Source organism: Ascaphus truei, chromosome 4 (genome assembly GCF_040206685.1).
Source record: "Ascaphus truei isolate aAscTru1 chromosome 4, aAscTru1.hap1, whole genome shotgun sequence".
In the NCBI taxonomy this organism is placed as follows: domain Eukaryota; kingdom Metazoa; phylum Chordata; class Amphibia; order Anura; family Ascaphidae; genus Ascaphus; species Ascaphus truei.
Window position 1 is genome coordinate 5,177,775 of NC_134486.1, and position 19,255 is coordinate 5,197,029.

Genomic DNA, 19,255 nt, shown 5'->3' on the forward strand with positions numbered 1-19,255 from the left:
GTAAAGTTGCTTCAGTCCAAGTTTTCCCACTTTCATTGAATTAAACGAACCCTTTTCCCTCCTGTACAGAAGCAAAACGTGAGAGCGTTGTACTGAGGAAATCAGGGGAGATACAGGGTCTCTGCTCTGCAATGTATTTCTCTGCTGCAGCTTCTGGGATAAGTCTGTGCTCATGCAGGTTACAGGGATGTTATTTCTGTAATTAATGCCACTAGTTTCACTTGATAGGTGACAGTTTGGCAGAAACATTTATAGTGTAGATGTTGTGTGTTGGAGTAGAGTCAGCAATTTATATTCTAATTATCCTCAGGATGGAAATAATAATAATAATGTTCTTGTTCTACCAGCTGGTTCTAGCACAACGTGCTGCTGCTGCCCTGGTCACTGACCCATCCTACTTTCCGGCACTGGAAGGACACTGTGTGCGGGAATTGTGTGATCCTAACTGAAAGGACCCAACACCTGTCTCCATGTGGTGGTTCCTCCAGGTTCTGATGCTGCTCTCCTCCCTGGGCGAGGGACAACCACAGCAGGGCTGCCGTCTCCAGGGCTGGAATATGGAGTCCTTCTCCCAACCTGGGGATGTTCTCATTGGGGGGGTGTTTGTTGTACACTCTGGCTTTGACTTCCCACAGCTGTCCTTCCAGGACCTCCCTCAGCCAGTCTCCTGTAAGAGGTGAGTACATGGGGCTATATGGGGGGGTAATGTCATTTAATTATCCAATATAACGTGCCCGGATATAACGTCTAATTATCTGTAATGCAAATGCATAGAACCTGTGCTCCTCCCTTTAGGAGAATGCAGCCGGTAGAAAGATTGGCCTTATAACAAATATACAATCCCAGCACAATTCCTCCCAAATTGTCTTGCAATGTATTAGTGATATTTCTACATTTAGAGCCGAAGCCTAATAATAAAGGAGACATTTAGTTGTCTCATTGTCTGTAACAGAAAAGAAGGACAGTGGTCACCTCATATTACAGACGTACAAATGATAAAATACTTCTCCCCCACAGTCGCTGCACAAATAGAGATTTTATAAGATACAGGAAGAGACACATAACTGAAATATCACAGAGCGACTTCCTGACCCCGAATCTAAAGACTGATTGTGATTGTGAGGGGGTAACCAGGCTCAATAATGTAGGGTAAGCCCACTTGGTTACCCCTGATCCGTGTTTTGGGGTCCTAGAGTGTCAGCTCTTGGACCCGGCTGTCATATATGCATTACTGTGACTGTGTGTAAATTATGCGACAATAGAGTTTTTTTGTGTTTTTACCTTTCCAGGGGTGTCAGTAAGCCAGAATTGCTAGGCTATGAGTTTCAGGGTGGGGTTTGATGGAGAAAGTCTTTACAGATTGTGGCGGGGTCCCCGAGTTACAGGACACCCCAAAGATGTACCCGGGAATCAGGTAAGATTCTCGGATACCTTGAAGCACAATGCTACGGTCAAACTCCTACCCTGAAAACGTTCTTGCGACTCACAACTTGTATTCCTGCTGCAGCCCAGTCCGGAAAGGTAAATGGGGCATAAGGGGTTAATGTATCCCTGCAACATACCAGGGTCCCTAGTATAAAGGGGATGTCTGTTATATGCCCAGGTCACCCTGTATCCAGTATAGGGGTTCAGGGTATATTCAGCTAAGTTGCAAAGCTGAGAGGTTTTGGTAAGATAACAGGTCAGGTTTTTACAGAGTGTTAGGGATAAGACTAGTGAGTATAAAGTACAGATTCTCATTCTATCCCTTGCACCAGAACAGACGTAGTTATTTTAGCAAAGTAACGTGTAGAAGCATATTTTATTAAAGTGTACTTTTAATACAGGTATAAATGTTTGATGCACTTTATATGAACTGTGGGATTTACAAGTCCTGGGTTCTGAGAGACCAGGCAGCCACCAGGCTTGGTGCCACTGTCTACTCGGGTCCTGGACTTGAAAGCCTCATGGATGCCAAGGTGTTAGGGCAGGCAGAGCACGGGAGTTACACTCAAGTACCCCCATCTGATAGCATAAAGGGCTATCCGGCCACCATTTGCCCATCCCCAGTGCTGCTTTACCTGGGGCTCACAGGAGGTCTGAGCCTCCGCTCCTGGGTACCTGATCTGTTGGTCGACAGTGCCTCCACCTGCGCGGGATCCCAACTGAGTGGGATAACCCCGTGCAGGACAATATAATAAATACACACAGTATAATATAACAGGTTTACTAGACACAGAACAATAACAACACCACAGAAAACTCAGGCCTCACAGGGCCGTAACCCCTCACCGTGCCTTCCCAACACTGTGTCCACACCCTAGTAGGGTTTACACCCCATTACTGAGGTGCCCCTGGAAACCCAACCACCCTGGTGTCCACAGAGTCAAACACCCACCCAAGTGTGTGAGACAGCGCTGCCCCACTAGCCCGTGTATTGTTTGTGCATTTGATGAGATTAGGTACATGCCAGGTGGTTCCACACCAGGGCACACTGATGTCACAAGATGGGATCCACGGATCCGTTGACGTAACCCGCAAAGCCTCCGCCTCTACATTGGGTGGGTCCCGCGTGGAGTGTACCACGTTCAATAATATCTGCAGCAACAGCTGGATGATCTTGTCCCAGATAACGTAGGCCAGTAAGCAGCCGCGTCCTGGCTGTGTCCCTCACTTTAATGCTACAGAGGCAGTGTCCCCATCTATGGGCCTTTCCCTGCAGCAACCACAAGCTGAGGGGAGTCAGGGCCTAGCTGGGGCCTAACAGGGGGTATCTGGCCTAGTGCAGGTGCTACAGACACCTGCACACACAACCTAACCATTCCTTGTCCCAGCTCAGACTGCGTGGCTTGCAGCGTCCAAATGTATGTATGTTGGGAGCAGGGGAATCCTGGAGCCCTATTGGCTCTGCTGCAGCATGTGACTGGTGGCCCCATTGCCTTCTGGGGGCTGTAGTTCCCCTGCAGACCTCTAAGGGTAATGGCCGCCCTGCACCATAGCTTCTGCGCATGCGTGATGCTACCTAATGGCCACAGCGCATGAGAGCCATTCTGCACATGCGTGCACAATTCAAGATGGTGGCCCCAGCTAGTCGGCTGTGCCGCGTGGCCTCCAGAGCACTGTAGCGCTCTCTGTAACAGCCCTGACCTTCCTGCCTTCTGCCCAGCCTCCACCCCGCAACCGGCAACCGTTAGATTCACCCGCACCCCTCCGCAGCAGATCGGGAGGTAGGGAGCTGCTGGGGATACCCAGAAGGGCACCTGGCTTCAGTTGCGATAGTGCAGAATTAATGAGTACTTTGGTATTAGTTGATACCTTTTTTATTTGGACTAACAAGGAATTTATGGCTAAAGCAGAGGTTTGGAAAGCAAAAAAAATAAAATAAAACCGATGTAGATTAGGTGGGGTGAGAAAGGGATGTCTGACATTGGAAGGGTAATAAAACGGTGACAAGGAACAGCACGGAAGGGGAAGGGGATGCTGTGGGGGGCGGGGGGAAAGGTGTGGATAAGAATATTGGCAGAGAGGCAGGCAGGATAATTACAAACAATTGTGATAGTGTGTGAGAAACCACATGTCCGCATTAAGTCCTCTTGTTTTGGTGTCAAAGAGTCTTATCATTCTGAGTTGAAATGTTTTCCGTTCTTGGGAACGTTTAAACATTCCATTCAGGAATTTGATTTTTAAGTAATTTATGGAATGATCTGGTTGTGAGAAATGATGTCCCACAGGTGAGCAGTATCTTCCTTCTTCGTGGTGTTATATAGAGTGTCTTTGCATATTGCTTCTGCCTTGAAGTTTATATAGATTTATTGCACATATTCTGTATGCAGCATATTGAATATAGTATATTATAATACAAGCATTGCCAATTCCCTATAGTAACTGCTGTATTATTTCTTACAGGTTTCACATAAGGTATTACCGGGATGTTTTGGGTATGATGTTCGCAATAAATGAAATAAACAAGTCTCCGGATCTGTTACCCAATATATCTCTGGGATTCAGTCTTTATGATTCCTGTATGTCTCAGCTCCGGGCCATTGGGGGGGCTTTGTCCCTGCTGTCAGGGAAGGGAAACCCCGCTCCTAGATATGACTGCCAGGCACCCTCCATTATGGTCGGGATCATCGGAGACCTAATGTCAGATTTATCGATACCCATCGCCAGGATTCTGGGCGTCCTCCGCTACCCACAGGTACGGTGCACGGGGATGCAGATTTATTAAATAGAGTGGATATAATTTATTCAGGGCAAACATTTATGAGAGAGACAGACAGATAGACAGAGAGACAGAGAAAGACATAGACCGACAGAGACAGAGAGAGAGAAATAGAGGGAGAGAGAGAAAGAAAGAGAGAAAGAGAGAGAGATAATTACCCAACAGAACTGGTGTCTTTAAGATGTTTTTTTAGAACTAAGTAAAAATATATGTTTATTTAAAAAAATTAAGTGAAATAAAAGTACTGTATACAGTATGACTAAGTGCTCTGATTAAAAACGTTCAAGGCCTCGGGTACAAACGTCAGCCCAAAAAGTGGTAAAGTTTTATCGTTTCTAATGCCACAGTTATAAGAAGCAGTTATAAGAAGCTTGCGTTCCTGAGTATAAAGTCCATCCTTACATCAGTTTCAGGACCTTCAGAATCAGGTCCCTTGGTGGAGCATGAATCAGAAACCCCAGTTAGGTGGCACCAGGTAACCATTCTGCTGAGGTGCACTCAGTCATGTCATCACAAACCCCAGATGGATCCGGTGATTTCCTTATCTTTCCCCGATCAGAAGGACTGTCAGAAGTTGTAAAAAGGAGACACACTGTCACTTTGAGACTGCAAAGGGAAACACAAAGTTTAAAGTGTGTGAGTGCTCCAGTGAGACCAAACGGATCCTGTGAGCCATGATAGTGTCAGTAACAAACACTCAGCTGTAGTACACTCTCCTTCACTGCTTCTCACAGTATTTATAGTGAGGTGGTGAGAGATACAGATGTAGCAAGAGAGACTGTCTCCGACACCGGGGCAGCTGCTGTCACGTGCCGGAGGGTTAATGCTGTGGGGGGTCTGATCGGAAGCTTGGGTCCCGTGTAGCGAGAGCGGGACAGTCTCACTACATCTGTACAGGATAGGGAAAGGGAAGATTATGTGGGGAGGGAGTGGAGGGGAGAGAATTGTATGAGAATAAAAGACACAATGTGTGCAGTTATTGTGAGATATTAGTAAATAGAGTCATTTTGATACGGAAACAGAGAGGAATTTAGATTTGTGCCCTTATAAAAGTTCTGTAGCGTTATTGTTACATAGTTACATAGTTACATAGTAGATGAGGTTGAAAAAAGACATAGGTCCATCAAGTTCAACCTATGCTAAATTTAGACAACAGATACTTGATCCTATATCTATACTTACTTATTGATCCAGAGGAAGGCAAACACAAAACCCCATTAAGGGGAAAAATTAATTCCTTCCTGACTCCAAGAATTGGCAATCGGATTAATCCCTGGATCAACATCCTTCCCATGTATACTTATTTGGTATATCCCTGTATACCTATCCCATCTAAAAAGATGTCCAACCTTTTTTGAACAAATCTATTGTTTCTGCCATCACAGTCTCTATGGGTAATGAATTCCACATTTTTTTTTTTAAACCTAATTTTTATTAAAAAAATTTAGGGAGAGGGGAGGAATGAAGAAAATAAAAAATGGGGGGAGGGAAGGGTACAGAAAATAGAGATAGGAGAAAGTTCACATTCATTTACAATTTTACCTAACGAGATTTCTTAAAATATTCTATCACACAGTTAATATAAATATCATTTTTGTTTTTGTTTTTTTTTTGTTTTCCTTTTTTTTGTTACAACAAAATTAAGTGGGTATTAATTTCTGGTTGATTTTCACTCAGAATCCAAGGTAACCACACCTTCTGAAAATATGTGTAGGTGTCGTTATTAAGACTAACCATTTTTTCCATGTAGCAAATCTGCCAGACTTTATTTTTAACTTTGGAAATTGAGGGAATAATTGGTTGTTTCCATACTGCCGCTAATTCGCGTCTTGCGGCTGAAGATATGTGGCACAGTAATTTATTTTCATGTCTCGTGAGGGGGTAATATGGTTTGTTTAAAAGAAATAACCAGGGATCCATTGGTAGGTCTAAACCGAAAAACCTTTGTGACCACATTTTGATTTCCAGCCAATAAGCTTCTATGAATGGGCACCCCCATCACATATGTATACATGTGGCTTGTACTCCACATCCTTTCGGACATGTAGTTGGGTACTCTGGGATGAATTTAGCTAGTCTCATGGGGGTTAAGTACCACCTCATCATAACTTTATAGGCATTTTCTCTGATTGTGATACACATTGATGATGTGGCAACTTTTTGAAAAAAATCATTCCAGTCTTCCATGTCTCATACCTCCCCCAGGTCATCCTCCCATTGTAGCATATATTTCAGTTTTTGATTCATTTGTGGACGGGGGCTAACAAAGTATCCATACAATTTAGTTATCAGTCCAGGTGTGTTACTATCTGCTAGACAAAGTGACTCAAATCTAGTTAGCAATTCGGGGGGTCGGATTTTGTTATAAAAGGCTTTCAATTGAAGGTATTGGAGGAACTGATTGTTTGGGATAGCCTTTTCTTTGTGGAAATATTCAAATGGTCTGGGAAATCCTTCTGAACCTACATCTTTTAATCTTGTGATACCTGCTATTTTCCAGTCTATAAACCTATTACGGCCTATTCCTGGACCAAATTCTGGGTTATCATATAGTGGTGTCATAAGTGTATTCCGTCTTGTAAGGAGGTGTCGATTTGCAACTGAGTTCCATAATTTGAGTGAATGGGCTATACTGTAATTTGGCTGGATTTGAGTATTTCGGGACTCTTTCTCACTGGGGACCATAGAAGATTACTTAATTCGACTGGGGCAACTAAATCCATTTCCAATGATACCCAGAGTCTGTGGACTGGATTAGAGTGCCATAGTATTAGTTGGCTTGTTTGGGCTGCTTTGTAATAGGACATAAGTCATGGTAGTCCCAGCCCTCCTGTCTTGTTTGGTATATTTAAGATTTTCTTACCAATTCTTGGTGTTTTATTTTTCCATATAAATTTGTTTATTATAGACTGTAGAGTTTTAATTTCCTCCAATACCAATGGAATGGGTAGAGTTTGGAAAAGATACAAAAGACGGGGCAATATGTTCATTTTTATACTGTGTATTCTGCCTATCCATGATATAGCGTGGCCGGACCACTTCCCAATATCAGACTTAAGAGCTCTTCGGACCTTTGGATAATTCTCCCTATATAGAGAACTATAGTTTTTTGTGATAAATATCCCTAGGTATTTGATCGTATTCGGTTGCCATTTAAAATCAAAGTTTAAAACAATCAATTTAATTTGATCTTTAGGCAGATTTATATTTAGTGCCTCAGATTTGTTACTATTGATTTTGAAACCTGAGATATCCTTAAAAGACGACAGAGTGGAGTATAAATTTGGAAGTGAAGTTTGAGGTTTGGTTATTGTAAGGATCATCTGCATAAAGTGCGATTTTGTATATCTGACTCTTCACCTGAACTCCTGTTATATTTGGGTTGTTTCTTATGTTTTCAGCTAGTGGCTCCATACAGAGGGCGAATAGCAGTGGAGATAAGGGACATCCTTGTCTGGTTCCATTTTTTATAGGAAAGGTCTCAGAGAAGAAACCTTGGGAGTTTATTTTTGCCGATGGTGTAGTGTATAAAGACTCGATGGCTCTAAGGAAAGGGCCTTCCACTCCAAATGCCTGCAATGTTTTTGACATGTATTTCCAATCGATTCCACATTTTAACTTCCCTTACTGTAAAGAACCCTTTCCTTTGTTGCTGGGGAAATTTCCTTTCCTCCAACCTTAAGGGATGCCCCCAAGTCCTTAGTACTGCCCGTGAGATGAATAGTTCTTTTGAAAGCTCCTTGTATTGTCCCCGAATATATTTGTATATAGTTATCATATCCCCTCTTAGACGCCTCTTTGTGCTGGATGTTAAAAATGTTTGGAGTTTTCGTAGATACGAACAGTGCAAGAAAAAGTGACCTAGTTTTGGGCACTCAACCACCATCTGGATGTTATAATTGAAGGATTTAAAAAATATATAAACTTTAATATCCAAACTTAAAATAATTGGTGTTAAAACGACTATTACAGTATACACATAAATTATCCTATAGTCTGAACATTAAGGTACTGTACATGTCCTGCATCCTGGTACGCTACTAAAAATATGAGAGCATATATAAATGCCTGTTAGTAGCAATCAAGTGGATCTAATTTTCCACTGACCTTAATGAAGAGCATGAACAGTATAGTCTGGCTTAGGTGAACACTGCTGCTGTATTGATGCCTAATACAAAAGACTAGCTTAATCCCAGGTCCGTGTATAGTGATGATAATATCTCAGAGCCCTTGCCTGGTGTGCCAACTTGAAACAATATTGTTGAAGCCTGATGCCTCGCTGATGTAATGACAGGATCACTGCCTACTTTTATATATATATACAGTATGTGTGTGTGTGTGTGTATAGTATTGGATTGGAGCATGACCAGTATATAAATTGTTGAGATGAGGATCTAGGAGGGGAATACAAAATAAACATTGCTTATCTGTATATTTGTGAGGAATCAGGGATCGCGGCGCCCGCGCCCTGGTTCCTCTGCTGATATATTTCCTCCTGCTGCCGTGGCGCGCACCTCTCGCCAGCGCCACTCACCTCCGTCGGTGCTGGGGGTTCCCCGTCGTCCTCGGCGTCCCCGGTTTCCAGCAGTACCTCACGCGGCCGCCATGTTGCTCGGGCGCGCGCCTGAACAGCGCGCGCCGGGCGAAGTTAATTTATTCACTGCTCTGGCAGTGAAGACCCGCCCCCAATACAGAAATATGATCTCCTGTCAAGACAAGAGTCCTCACCTGCCTGCCAATCAAGGGAACCTATCCAGGATGGCTCCACGCAGTCCTCCAGGTCTGCCTTCACTTCTGATTGGTCAGCCACACTTTATAATTCTTCCAGGAATGAGTCCACCCACGAGACTCCCTTCTTTATCAACTACGGATTCCATCCGGCTCGCCTACCTATTACTAAAGAATCCTCTGGGGTACCAGCCGTGGACGAACATATTGCTCTCTTACAAGACTCTTGGTCCAGAATACAATCTGCATTACAAAAAGCATCCTTGACATCTAAAAATCAGGCTGATCGTCACCGTCGTCCGGCACCCGAATACAAACCCGGGGACAAGGTTTGGCTATCTTCCAAGAACATCCGTCTCAAAACGCCTTCCCTCAAATTGGCTCCTAGGTTCCTGGGTCCCTTTTCCATTTTGGAGCAGGTTAATCCGGTTTCTTTTCGACTCCAACTTCCTCAAAGCATGAGAATTCCGAATGTCTTTCACACCTCACTTCTCAAACCTTTTATCTCCAGTAGCCTCTTTCCGGATCACACTTCGAAACCAGATCCTGTGATGGTACAGGGTAACGAAGAGTATGAAATACAGGCTCTACTGGATTCCCGTCTTTCAAGAGGTAAAGTCCACTTCTTGGTCCACTGGAGAGGTTTTGGACCCGAAGAGAGGTCATGGGTACCCCTGAAAGATATTCATGCGCCAGGACTCCTCAAACGCTTTCGTAAGAAGTTTCCATCAAAACCATGGAGGGATCGTCCTGAGGTCGATCCTGAAGGAGGGGGTACTGTGAGGAATCAGGGATCGCGGCGCCCGCGCCCTGGTTCCTCTGCTGATATATTTCCTCCTGCTGCCGTGGCGCGCACCTCTCGCCAGCGCCACTCACCTCCGTCGGTGCTGGGGGTTCCCCGTCGTCCTCGGCGTCCCCGGTTTCCAGCAGTACCTCACGCGGCCGCCATGTTGCTCGGGCGCGCGCCTGAACAGCGCGCGCCGGGCGAAGTTAATTTATTCACTGCTCTGGCAGTGAAGACCCGCCCCCAATACAGAAATATGATCTCCTGTCAAGACAAGAGTCCTCACCTGCCTGCCAATCAAGGGAACCTATCCAGGATGGCTCCACGCAGTCCTCCAGGTCTGCCTTCACTTCTGATTGGTCAGCCACACTTTATAATGCCAGTCCTTCCTATCATTCATTGCTCGACATAGTTTTCACTTGGATTACTACTCTGGCGTTTTCTCTCTCATTCACTCAGGTTACGACTTGGCTTGGCGGACGTCTCTCTCTGGCTCTAGACCCCTGCTTGGACAAACGACCTTCCAGTATTCTCCAATCCCAGACCTTGGCTAACGGCAACGACAACGGCATTTCTACACCGGTACCGGCAAGTATTGCTAGCGAAATACACCTGGCCTGGCAACGCCAAAATCACCACACTCCGGACACGCTCCCTTTGCTGCGGGTGCGTGCTTCTATACGTTCCTCACCTCAGTGAAAGGAACGGGTCTGGTCTGCGGGCAGCACCGGCGTAACAATATTAAAGATTGGCACAAAAGTTCAGAAAACAATGGAAACATAAGTCCTGGGTGAGAACCGATATATTGAACTTTGAACTTGCTTAGTACATCTTAAACAATGTTTAAGACCTGTGCCAGCTAAATCCCTTTGCTAGGACATTTACGTCCAGTTCCACAGAGGTCCGATAAGTCAGTGCAAAAAAGGGTCATTATCATCATTAACGGATGTTACTTTTCCTGAGGTTAACACATTTACACAAAGGTTTAGGTTAAGTCAGTACCGGACACCTGTGGATCTGAGGTTCTGCTGAGCACATGGGCATCCAACGTACTGTTTCTGTGAGTGAAGCCATCTTCTGCTTTGTTTTTTTAATATATTTTTATATATACTTTACCTGGCCAGGCTAAAAACACATCTTTTAAAATAAGAAACAGGAAAATAATCAGGGAATGCAAGCTTCTGGTTAATATATACACAACCTGCTGATAATACAACAATCCCTTTTTCAGATCAGTCATGGAGCGATTTCTTCAGAGTTGAGTGACAAAGTAAACTTTCCATCTTTCCTACGTACAGTGCCTAGTAATATGTTTCAGAACATTGCTGTCACTCAGATCATTGACGTGCTTGGTTGGACATGGGTGGGAATGCTGGTTGTGGACAATGATATGGGGGTGCAGGGTGGGCAGGTTATCCAAGCTGGGATAGAGAAGAGTGGGAGCTGTGTGGCTTTTCTGGAGAAGATCCATCTGAGCTACTTGCAGAGAAAGATCCAGAGACTGGTAGATGTCATTAGGCAAAGTTCTGTTAATGTGATAGTCCTCCATAGCCCTGAGGTCCATGTAATTTCGCTGCTCGATGCACTCTATGATGGGGGTGTGACTGAAAAGATCTTCATATTATCTGCTTCCTTTGTACTTACTCCTGGGCTCTTCTCCAAAAAGGCCTGGAGTGTGTTAAATGGGACCATTGGTCTGATTCCCAAAACCGGAACCATGCCGGGCTTTGAGGACTTTCTCCATAACCTGCATCCATCCAGGTACTCTGAATATCCCTTCATCAGGCTCTTCTGGGAGAGAGCATTCAATTGCAGGTGGCATGAAGAGGAAGCAAGAGAGGACACATTAATTCCAGTAGCAATGCAGGAGTGGTTTCTCTGCACCGGGGAAGAAGAATTTGGGGAGCTGATCCCCTCTTTATTTGAGATAAATGATCTCAGCTATACGTACCATGCCTACCTGGCAGTGTATGCGTATGCACATGCTCTGCACGCGCTCCTCATGTGCCCGACAGAGAGAGGATATTTGCAGGAGGGAACATGTGGTAATGTCAATGACATCCAACCTTGGCAGGTAAAGGACACATCAGACATTCCAAATACACTGTTGGCATCTCCACAAGCACCACCGACTGTGCTCCATCATCCACACTTACTCCATGGAATTATTTACACTGCTCATTCAGCTGCACCTATGTAATACTATACCAGCGTTGTCCCTTATAATACTCCACAAATACCCCTCCATCACTGGCTTATCAACAGAATCACTTGCACTGCTATAGCTACAGAACACCTAATATTTCCTCATTAGTCAGTATTTTATTTATAATACTGTGCTTTGCTACATAATAACACATCCAACACCTAAAACAACACCAATGGCATAACCCTAACACAGCAAAACACATAAGGAGAATGCAATGGGTCTGTGAAATCAGAACCTACCTCAACTTTACATTCAAACAACGCATAGAAAACTCTCAAGATATTTAAAACCAAACTCGAAAACGTATCCTGTATAGAACAAAAACCTGAATATCAGCCCATGTACATATTAAAGTATGTTTTGATATATATATATATATATCAAAACATACTTTAATATGTACATGGGCTGATATTCAGGTTTTTGTTCTATACAGGATACGTTTTCGAGTTTGGTTTTAAATATCTTGAGAGTTTTCTATGCGTTGTTTGAATGTAAAGTTGAGGTAGGTTCTGATTATATATATATATATATATATACATACAGTATATATATTTCACATTTTATACAGTTCCCTAATTGTTTTATACTTTTATACCTATTTAACCCCTTTCTACGGTTAATATGCTATTGTAACATTTACCTGCTAATTTTAATATGTTCATTTAACAATTATAAATTAAAACCAAAGAAATTGAGTTTTAGCAAAACCAGAACCAAATCCAAAACAAACATTTTTTTTTAGAACGTAAACAAAAACATGAGTGAAAGTTCCCAGTACAGGACAATGACTCTGTATCATCTATAGTTATACGTCTCACAGAATATATTTAGTGGGTGACCTGCAGTCTTAGAATTACTGTTAGGGATTTAGCAAACTATGGTTTCCCATTGGTTATCTCTATAGTACAGTAAGTCAGTCCCGATTCTGTACATCTCTGTCACATCTTGCATCGTACAGGACATCATTCCCTTCTCTAAACCCGCTCCAGATTCATCAGGTCCTTTTTAAGTTCAGGTGAGCAGAACTGTAATCAAAGTTTGGCTGTGCCATGGATTTATACAATCACTGCATTATACTTTATATTCTCAGAGTCATTGATCATTATTGGTGTCATTATATTTATTCAGGTCCTTCACTATCTGAAGAAAGTCAATTTCCAAACCAAGACCGGAGACAGAGTGACTTTTGATATCAATGGGGACATCCCTGCTTCCTATGACATTGTGAACATTCAGATACTCAACAGCAGCTTCAACCTGGTGAAAGTCGGGAGATTTGATCCAGAAGCACCTGACAAAATTATTATAAACATCAGCGCCATTCTGTGGAATGAGAGATTTTCCCATGTGAGTGTTACCAAGCCTCATCCTCCATTTCTACTGGATATGATAGAAAATACTTGTTATGTCATTACAGACTCAGGGACCATGACATTATTTCCAGTCAATAACATGTTATAATGATAGATTTATTTTGTGTAAATATGGCATTCTGGACTGAAAGATACAGATTAAAAGGGCTTTAGGTCCTATCCATATCAATGTCATTCTATGGGGAGAAGTATGATGTTTCTGTATCTGTGTCCCTGAGGTAGGAAAGGAAAACTCAATAATCCCTCCCATCTATTACTGGGGTATGGGAGGCAGAGAATCCGTCCATTGTACTATGGAGCAGAATCAAAACTCCATAGTTCCCTCCATTGTCCATGCCATTGTGAGGTAAGAGGAACAGACTCAATAGACTTTCCTTATTAGGGGTGAGTGTTTTATTATCAGGGAACACATACAGTATTCTGCACTGAACTTTGAAGACCTAAGTAGTAAGCACATGATTTTGCACATTTTGGCATGGAATTGTGGTTAAACACACTGTTGGCAATTCCTTCATAATACCTGCATAAATTATGCTTTTGTCACGGAAGACCTGGTTATTTACACCTTTTTACCAGGATCATTCATTGAGCAAATAAAAGTAATGAAATAAATTGTAATTTATTTGGCATAAATTCGCTTACACACAATGATACACAAAATTCAGAAAAAAGATACGCTTACTGGGGGGTCTGGGGTTGAAAACAAGATGTTCCTAGGTGCACGGAACTCTAAATAAGAGTTTTACCCCGATAAGGACTTTGCTCGGAATCTCGTGGAACCCAAATCGGCAGAAAGTTCCATACTCCACCGCTACGTTCTCTTCTGAGAACTTGGACTTTTCTTGACCACGAGTTACTCCGGATCTCCTGGAACTAAAATCATCATTAAAACCCAGCCGCATCCGCTACGGTCGGTTTTGAGAACTTGGGCGCAAAATTCGGGACTTAGACTCCAGCAGGCGGACTTTTCAGGCTTGAAATTAAAGCCAGTTGCCTTGCTATTCGCGCAAGAGCAACTGTGAAAAGCCAGCCTGCGCTCTTACAACAGGGAAGTCTGAATCTGATTGGCTCACAGATTCTTATAGTATTCTGAGTCTCATTCACAAATCTCAGCAGCCAATCAACGCGTGAGAACTTTCCCAAGCAGCCAATCAGAGCCAAGCAGGCTAGAAAAGCCGGGTCAGCGGGAAATATAAAATAGCCAAGAGACATACGCAAGCCTGCCACTTCTCTACCTGGCTATCTCAATGCCACCATCTGTGTCCCTAAGGTGGGAAGGGCAAACTCAATAATTCCTTCCATCTATTACTGGGAAGGGGAGGCAGAGAATCCATCCATGTTACTATAGAGCAGAAACAAAATTCCATTGTTCCCTCCATTCTCCATGCCATAGTGAGGTTAGTGGAACAGATTCAATAGACTTTCCGTTATGGGGTGAATGTTTTATTAGCAATGAACATATACAGCATTCTGCAATGAACTTTGAAGACCTATGCAGTAAGTACATGATTTTGCACATTATGGCATACAATTGTGGTTAAACACGCTATTCGCCTTTGCTCCATAATACCTGTAAAATTATGCTTTTATTTACTGTACCTATAAAAAATCCTGTGGCAAATACTTGTGTCACCCTCGAATACAGGGTGTGTATGGTCATACTGTACATAAAGACATTACAAATCACTGATCACAGTAAAGATCTGGGGTGTCCGCCACTTATTATCTTCCCTCCTCTGAGTGATCTCTATTCTGGCCCTTGTATAGTTTCCTCCCTGTGATGTGACTGCTGTCACTACTCAGTGTTTAACATTGTAACACCCTTGTTGGCTTCTCAGCCTGTTTCCCTGGCAACCCCCCTCTACTCCTCTGTGAGTTGTGCTGCCCCTCCTCCCCCTGCTATTTGGAGCAGTCGTGTTCTTTATATGCTTACACAGACAAGCACATTTCCTCTTTCAGCCAGCAGCCTTGTGTGTAACAACCCCTCTCACTGTTCCCCCAGAAAAGGTATTGCTTTTTTTACCTTCTCTCACAAATGTTTTCTACATATTATTCTATGCTTCCTGCATAACCCCTCCAATAAAGTTACAGAAAATAGAAGGACTCAGTGGTGCATTTAAAGAGGATGAGTTTATCTGCACGATGTGATGGTGAAGAGGTTAACCGGGCTCATGAATAAAGGCCAAGCACACATGGTTAGCCATGGCCCGTGTGTGGGGGTCCTAGAGTGTCAGCTCTGAGACCCAGATGTCGTAAATGCATTGCTTTTAATTTTGCAACATTAAAGATTTATTTGAATTTTGCCTTTACTGGGGTGCTGGGATCAGGAGATTTCTTGGCTGTAAGTTTCAGGGTGGAGTTGTCAGAGAAAGTCTTTACAGAATGTGTCTATGTATTGGGGTTCCAAAGTTATGGGATACCCCAAAAGTTGTATCTGGGAATTGAGTGTGATTCTCGGGTACAGCCAAGCACATTACTCCACCAAACTCTGACTCTGAAAGCATTATTGCAGCTCACAACCGGGATCCCTCCTGCAGCATCATCCAGACAAGGTAAATGGGTATGAAGGAGTTAAACTATATCTGCAGCTATACACGGAGTCCCTAGTGTAGCAGGGGTTCCCCAGTATAGGACAGATACCCAGATACATACCCAGGTCCGCTGTACCTAGTGCAGGGGATAAAGGGATGCTCCAGCTAGGTTATAAAGCTGAGCATGATAACAGTGTCTAAAAGTTTTAAAAGTTATTTTTCTAATGTGTGCCCAGAATGAGGCTAGTGACTAGAGAATATATACACTCACTCCATCCCTGACCCCAGAATAGGAACTCATACCTTTTAGCACATAGAAAACAGGACACAATATATTTTATTAAATGGTTATAGTTTAATGTGTATAAATATTGCTAACCTGTATCTGAACTGAGGGATTTTCTAAGCCATGGATTCCAGCCAGCCCAGATGGCAACCAAGCTTGGTGCCTCTGTGTCTGTGCAGAGTCCGTACTTTAAAGCCTCAGGAATGCCAAGGTGTTAGAACAGGAGGGTACTGCAGTTCTGCCTGAGTATCCGCATCCTGGGCTAACACAGGGCTATCCGGCAACCATTTGCCAGATCCCAGACTCTGTGGAGCCGGGACAGCGGGTGGGCTTGGTATGCAAAGATGCAGAGGTGCCAGGTTGACGCATGCCCCTTTGCAGAAGGAAAAAAGGTGCCCACCCGGCTTTACAATACCGGCAAATTGGTGATTGGCTGGCAGGAAAATTCCCACGCTCTGATAGGCTGCCGATGTTGCCGATGTTAGTGAATGAAAGCCTGAAAACCTTAAGAGAGGTTGCAGCCAATCAGGAGCACAGATTCTAAGCGCCAAACCAAGAGCGGCAACTTCAAAGATGCTCTGTGCTGAATAGACGTGAACCGGCTTCAAAAGATTTTGAACTCAGAAAAGTTTCTAAGTCCCGCTTTTGAGAACGTAGCGGTCGCGTCTGGCATTGCTTCCCGAAATCAGTTCCAGGACTTTTGTGAGTACCTACCGGTCATTGGAAAGTGCTCCTTAAATGGTCATCTTGGTGAATATCGTTCCAGAAATGGATTTATTCGTTAGCCCCATTCCCAGTAAGTGTGATAACGTTGTGAATTGTGTTACATTGTGTGTCTGTCTTTTCGTGAAATAAATTACAATTTATTTTACCCTCTTGTTTTGCTCAATCAATGATCCCGGTAATAAAAAAATGTTAAGAAACCTGGTCTCCCGTGACACCCGATCCGACTCAATAGCTACAGTGAGGCTGGGCCAGAAAAATATCCATTTCCACACCTGGGTAATGGATATTTGGGTAACCTTCAGTCAATACCTTATCCATTTAACCCCCTTACAATCCGTTCCTTGTTACTGTTTCCCTAATACTGGCCTGGGTGTCACTCCCTTGCAGGTGCCTCTCTCTGTCTGCAGTAGCAGCTGCCGCCCAGGGTACAGAAAAGCTGCTCGGGAAGGACAGCCGATTTGCTGCTTTGACTGTGTCCAATGTTCTGTGGGAGAGATGGCCAATGAGACAGGTTTGTTCCATCGCAGAAAATAAATTAATTGTAATTGTCTTACAATCTCGTCTGTGAGATTGTTTTATACATCTGTTACACTTTATTTAAATAAGTACTTTTCTTATGTTACCTCTGAGGTTCCCATCCCTAACGTCAGAGTATGACCTCGTGTTCCAACATGGTCTCCTAAAAATGTTTAGATACTGTATTGTTTGATATACGACATTATGGGAATTTAAAAATTGTATTACACTCACATATCCAACATTTTTATCTTTGAAATATTTGTTATTCCTCAACTGCTAGTAAGTACTTTTTTTTGTGCATTGTTTTTTTATTAATATTAGCACAAATGATAAAGACATAGCCATTATTTTATTTTTTATATAGTTAGAGACAACTACACACATAAATCCTTACAGTAGCAACATGATACAAGAGAATTACACTGTAGTACAGAAATAAGAGCAGAATATATAGAAAATTAGGGGAAAACAGAATCCTTGTCCTGAAGAAAATACAAAGTGGTAAAAAGTAAGGCAAGCAGAAAAAGTAGAAATATGTTGCTAATAAGAGAAAATCCAAATACTAATGGGAGGAGAGCTCAAGAGGTAGTAATTGAGAAAGCCTACAGGTGCATGTCAGTGGTAGAGACATGAGGGACTAGAAGGAGGCAACACAAAGCAAAAGTACAAGCACAGAAGCTGCAAGAACTGTAATTAGAGATGCAAAAATGTACGTTTAATTTGTGTTCCTTCTTAGATGTAGTGGAGTGCCTGAGATGCCCAATTGACCACTGGTCCAATGAAGAACGGGATAGATGTGTCCCCAAGGTGATAGAATTCCTCTCATATCAGGAGCCATTGGGAATCATGTTGGCTGCTATTGCCATCACCTTCTCCATCCTTACTATTTGTATCCTGTGCATCTTCATCATACACCATGATACCCCGATGGTAAAAGCCACCAACCGGGAGCTAAGCTACATCTTATTGGTGTCCCTCATCCTCTGTTTCCTCTGCTGTCTGGTCTTCATTGGTCGTCCATCTACTCTTACCTGCCTCCTTCGACAAACTTTCTTCAGTGTGGTGTTCTCCATCAGCATCTCCTCTGTCCTGGCTAAGACCATCATGGTTGTCCTGGCATTTAAGGCCACCAGACTTAACAGTCCCTTGAGAAAGTGGCTTGGATCTAAGGTCCCACGTAATGTGGTAGGACTCTGCTCCATGCTGCAGGCTGGGATTTGCTCAGCTTGGCTTCTCACCTCCCCTCCTTTCCCAAAGCTGAACACCGAGTCTGACAACCAGAAGATGATATTTGAATGTCATGATGGACAGAACCTCTTCTTTTATATGACAATGGGGTTCATGGGCTTTCTGGCATTGGTCAGTTTTCTAGCTGCCTTCCTGGCAAGGAACTTACCTGGCAGCTTTAATGAGGCCAAACTGATCACATTCAGCATGCTGGTGTTCTGCAGTGTCTGGGTCTCCTTTATCCCAGCATATCTGAGCACTAAAGGCAAATACATGGTGGCAGTGCAGATATTTGCCATCCTGGCCTCCAGTGCAGGGCTATTGGTCTGTATCTTTGTTCCAAAATGCTACATAATCCTGCTAAGACCTGAGAGGAACAACCGGGAGTATTTATCAAGCAGTAAAAAGCTTGGTCATTAAAAAGAAAAGTGCTACAATATAATATATATATATATTTAAGATTTATTTAAAGGGATATACTGATGTAAAATCATTTAGTTACAGCGGGGCACCGTGAGTTGTGGCATGAACACTTTGTTGTCCACACATTGTCCGCGACTGAGCTTTGCTGAGCCGCGCACGCCTCGTCCGCAGTCAGCGGGAATCATTTGTGCCGTTGTTTATGTTGTAGTTCTGTGCACGGGCGACAAGTGACACACTGAATATAT

General features: G+C 43.3%; 2 protein-coding genes across 2 annotated transcripts in view; both read left to right on the forward strand.

Annotated features, from left to right (window-relative positions):
- Window positions 1-19,255, forward strand: part of ZNF512 (zinc finger protein 512) — a 478,050-nt gene that overhangs the window by 374,681 nt on the left and 84,114 nt on the right. The window lies entirely within an intron of this gene.
- On the forward strand, window positions 558-19,007 carry LOC142491843 (extracellular calcium-sensing receptor-like). Its single transcript, XM_075594660.1, has 6 exons — window positions 558-676; window positions 3,886-4,177; window positions 10,945-11,787; window positions 13,054-13,272; window positions 17,229-17,352; window positions 18,097-19,007. Exons 1-6 carry the CDS (start codon window positions 558-560, stop codon window positions 19,005-19,007), a joined length of 2,508 nt encoding a protein of 835 aa, XP_075450775.1.

Bases quoted from the DNA above. Each gene is read 5' to 3' on its own strand.
- LOC142491843 (XM_075594660.1), top strand. From the start codon at position 558: ATGGAGTCCTTCTCCCAACCTGGGGATGTTCTCATTGGGGGGGTGTTT. The intron at 4,178-10,944 runs GTACGGTGCACG...TCCCTTTTTCAG, and splicing joins GCGTCCTCCGCTACCCACAG to ATCAGTCATGGAGCGATTTC. The intron at 11,788-13,053 runs GTAAAGGACACA...ATATTTATTCAG, and splicing joins ATGACATCCAACCTTGGCAG to GTCCTTCACTATCTGAAGAA.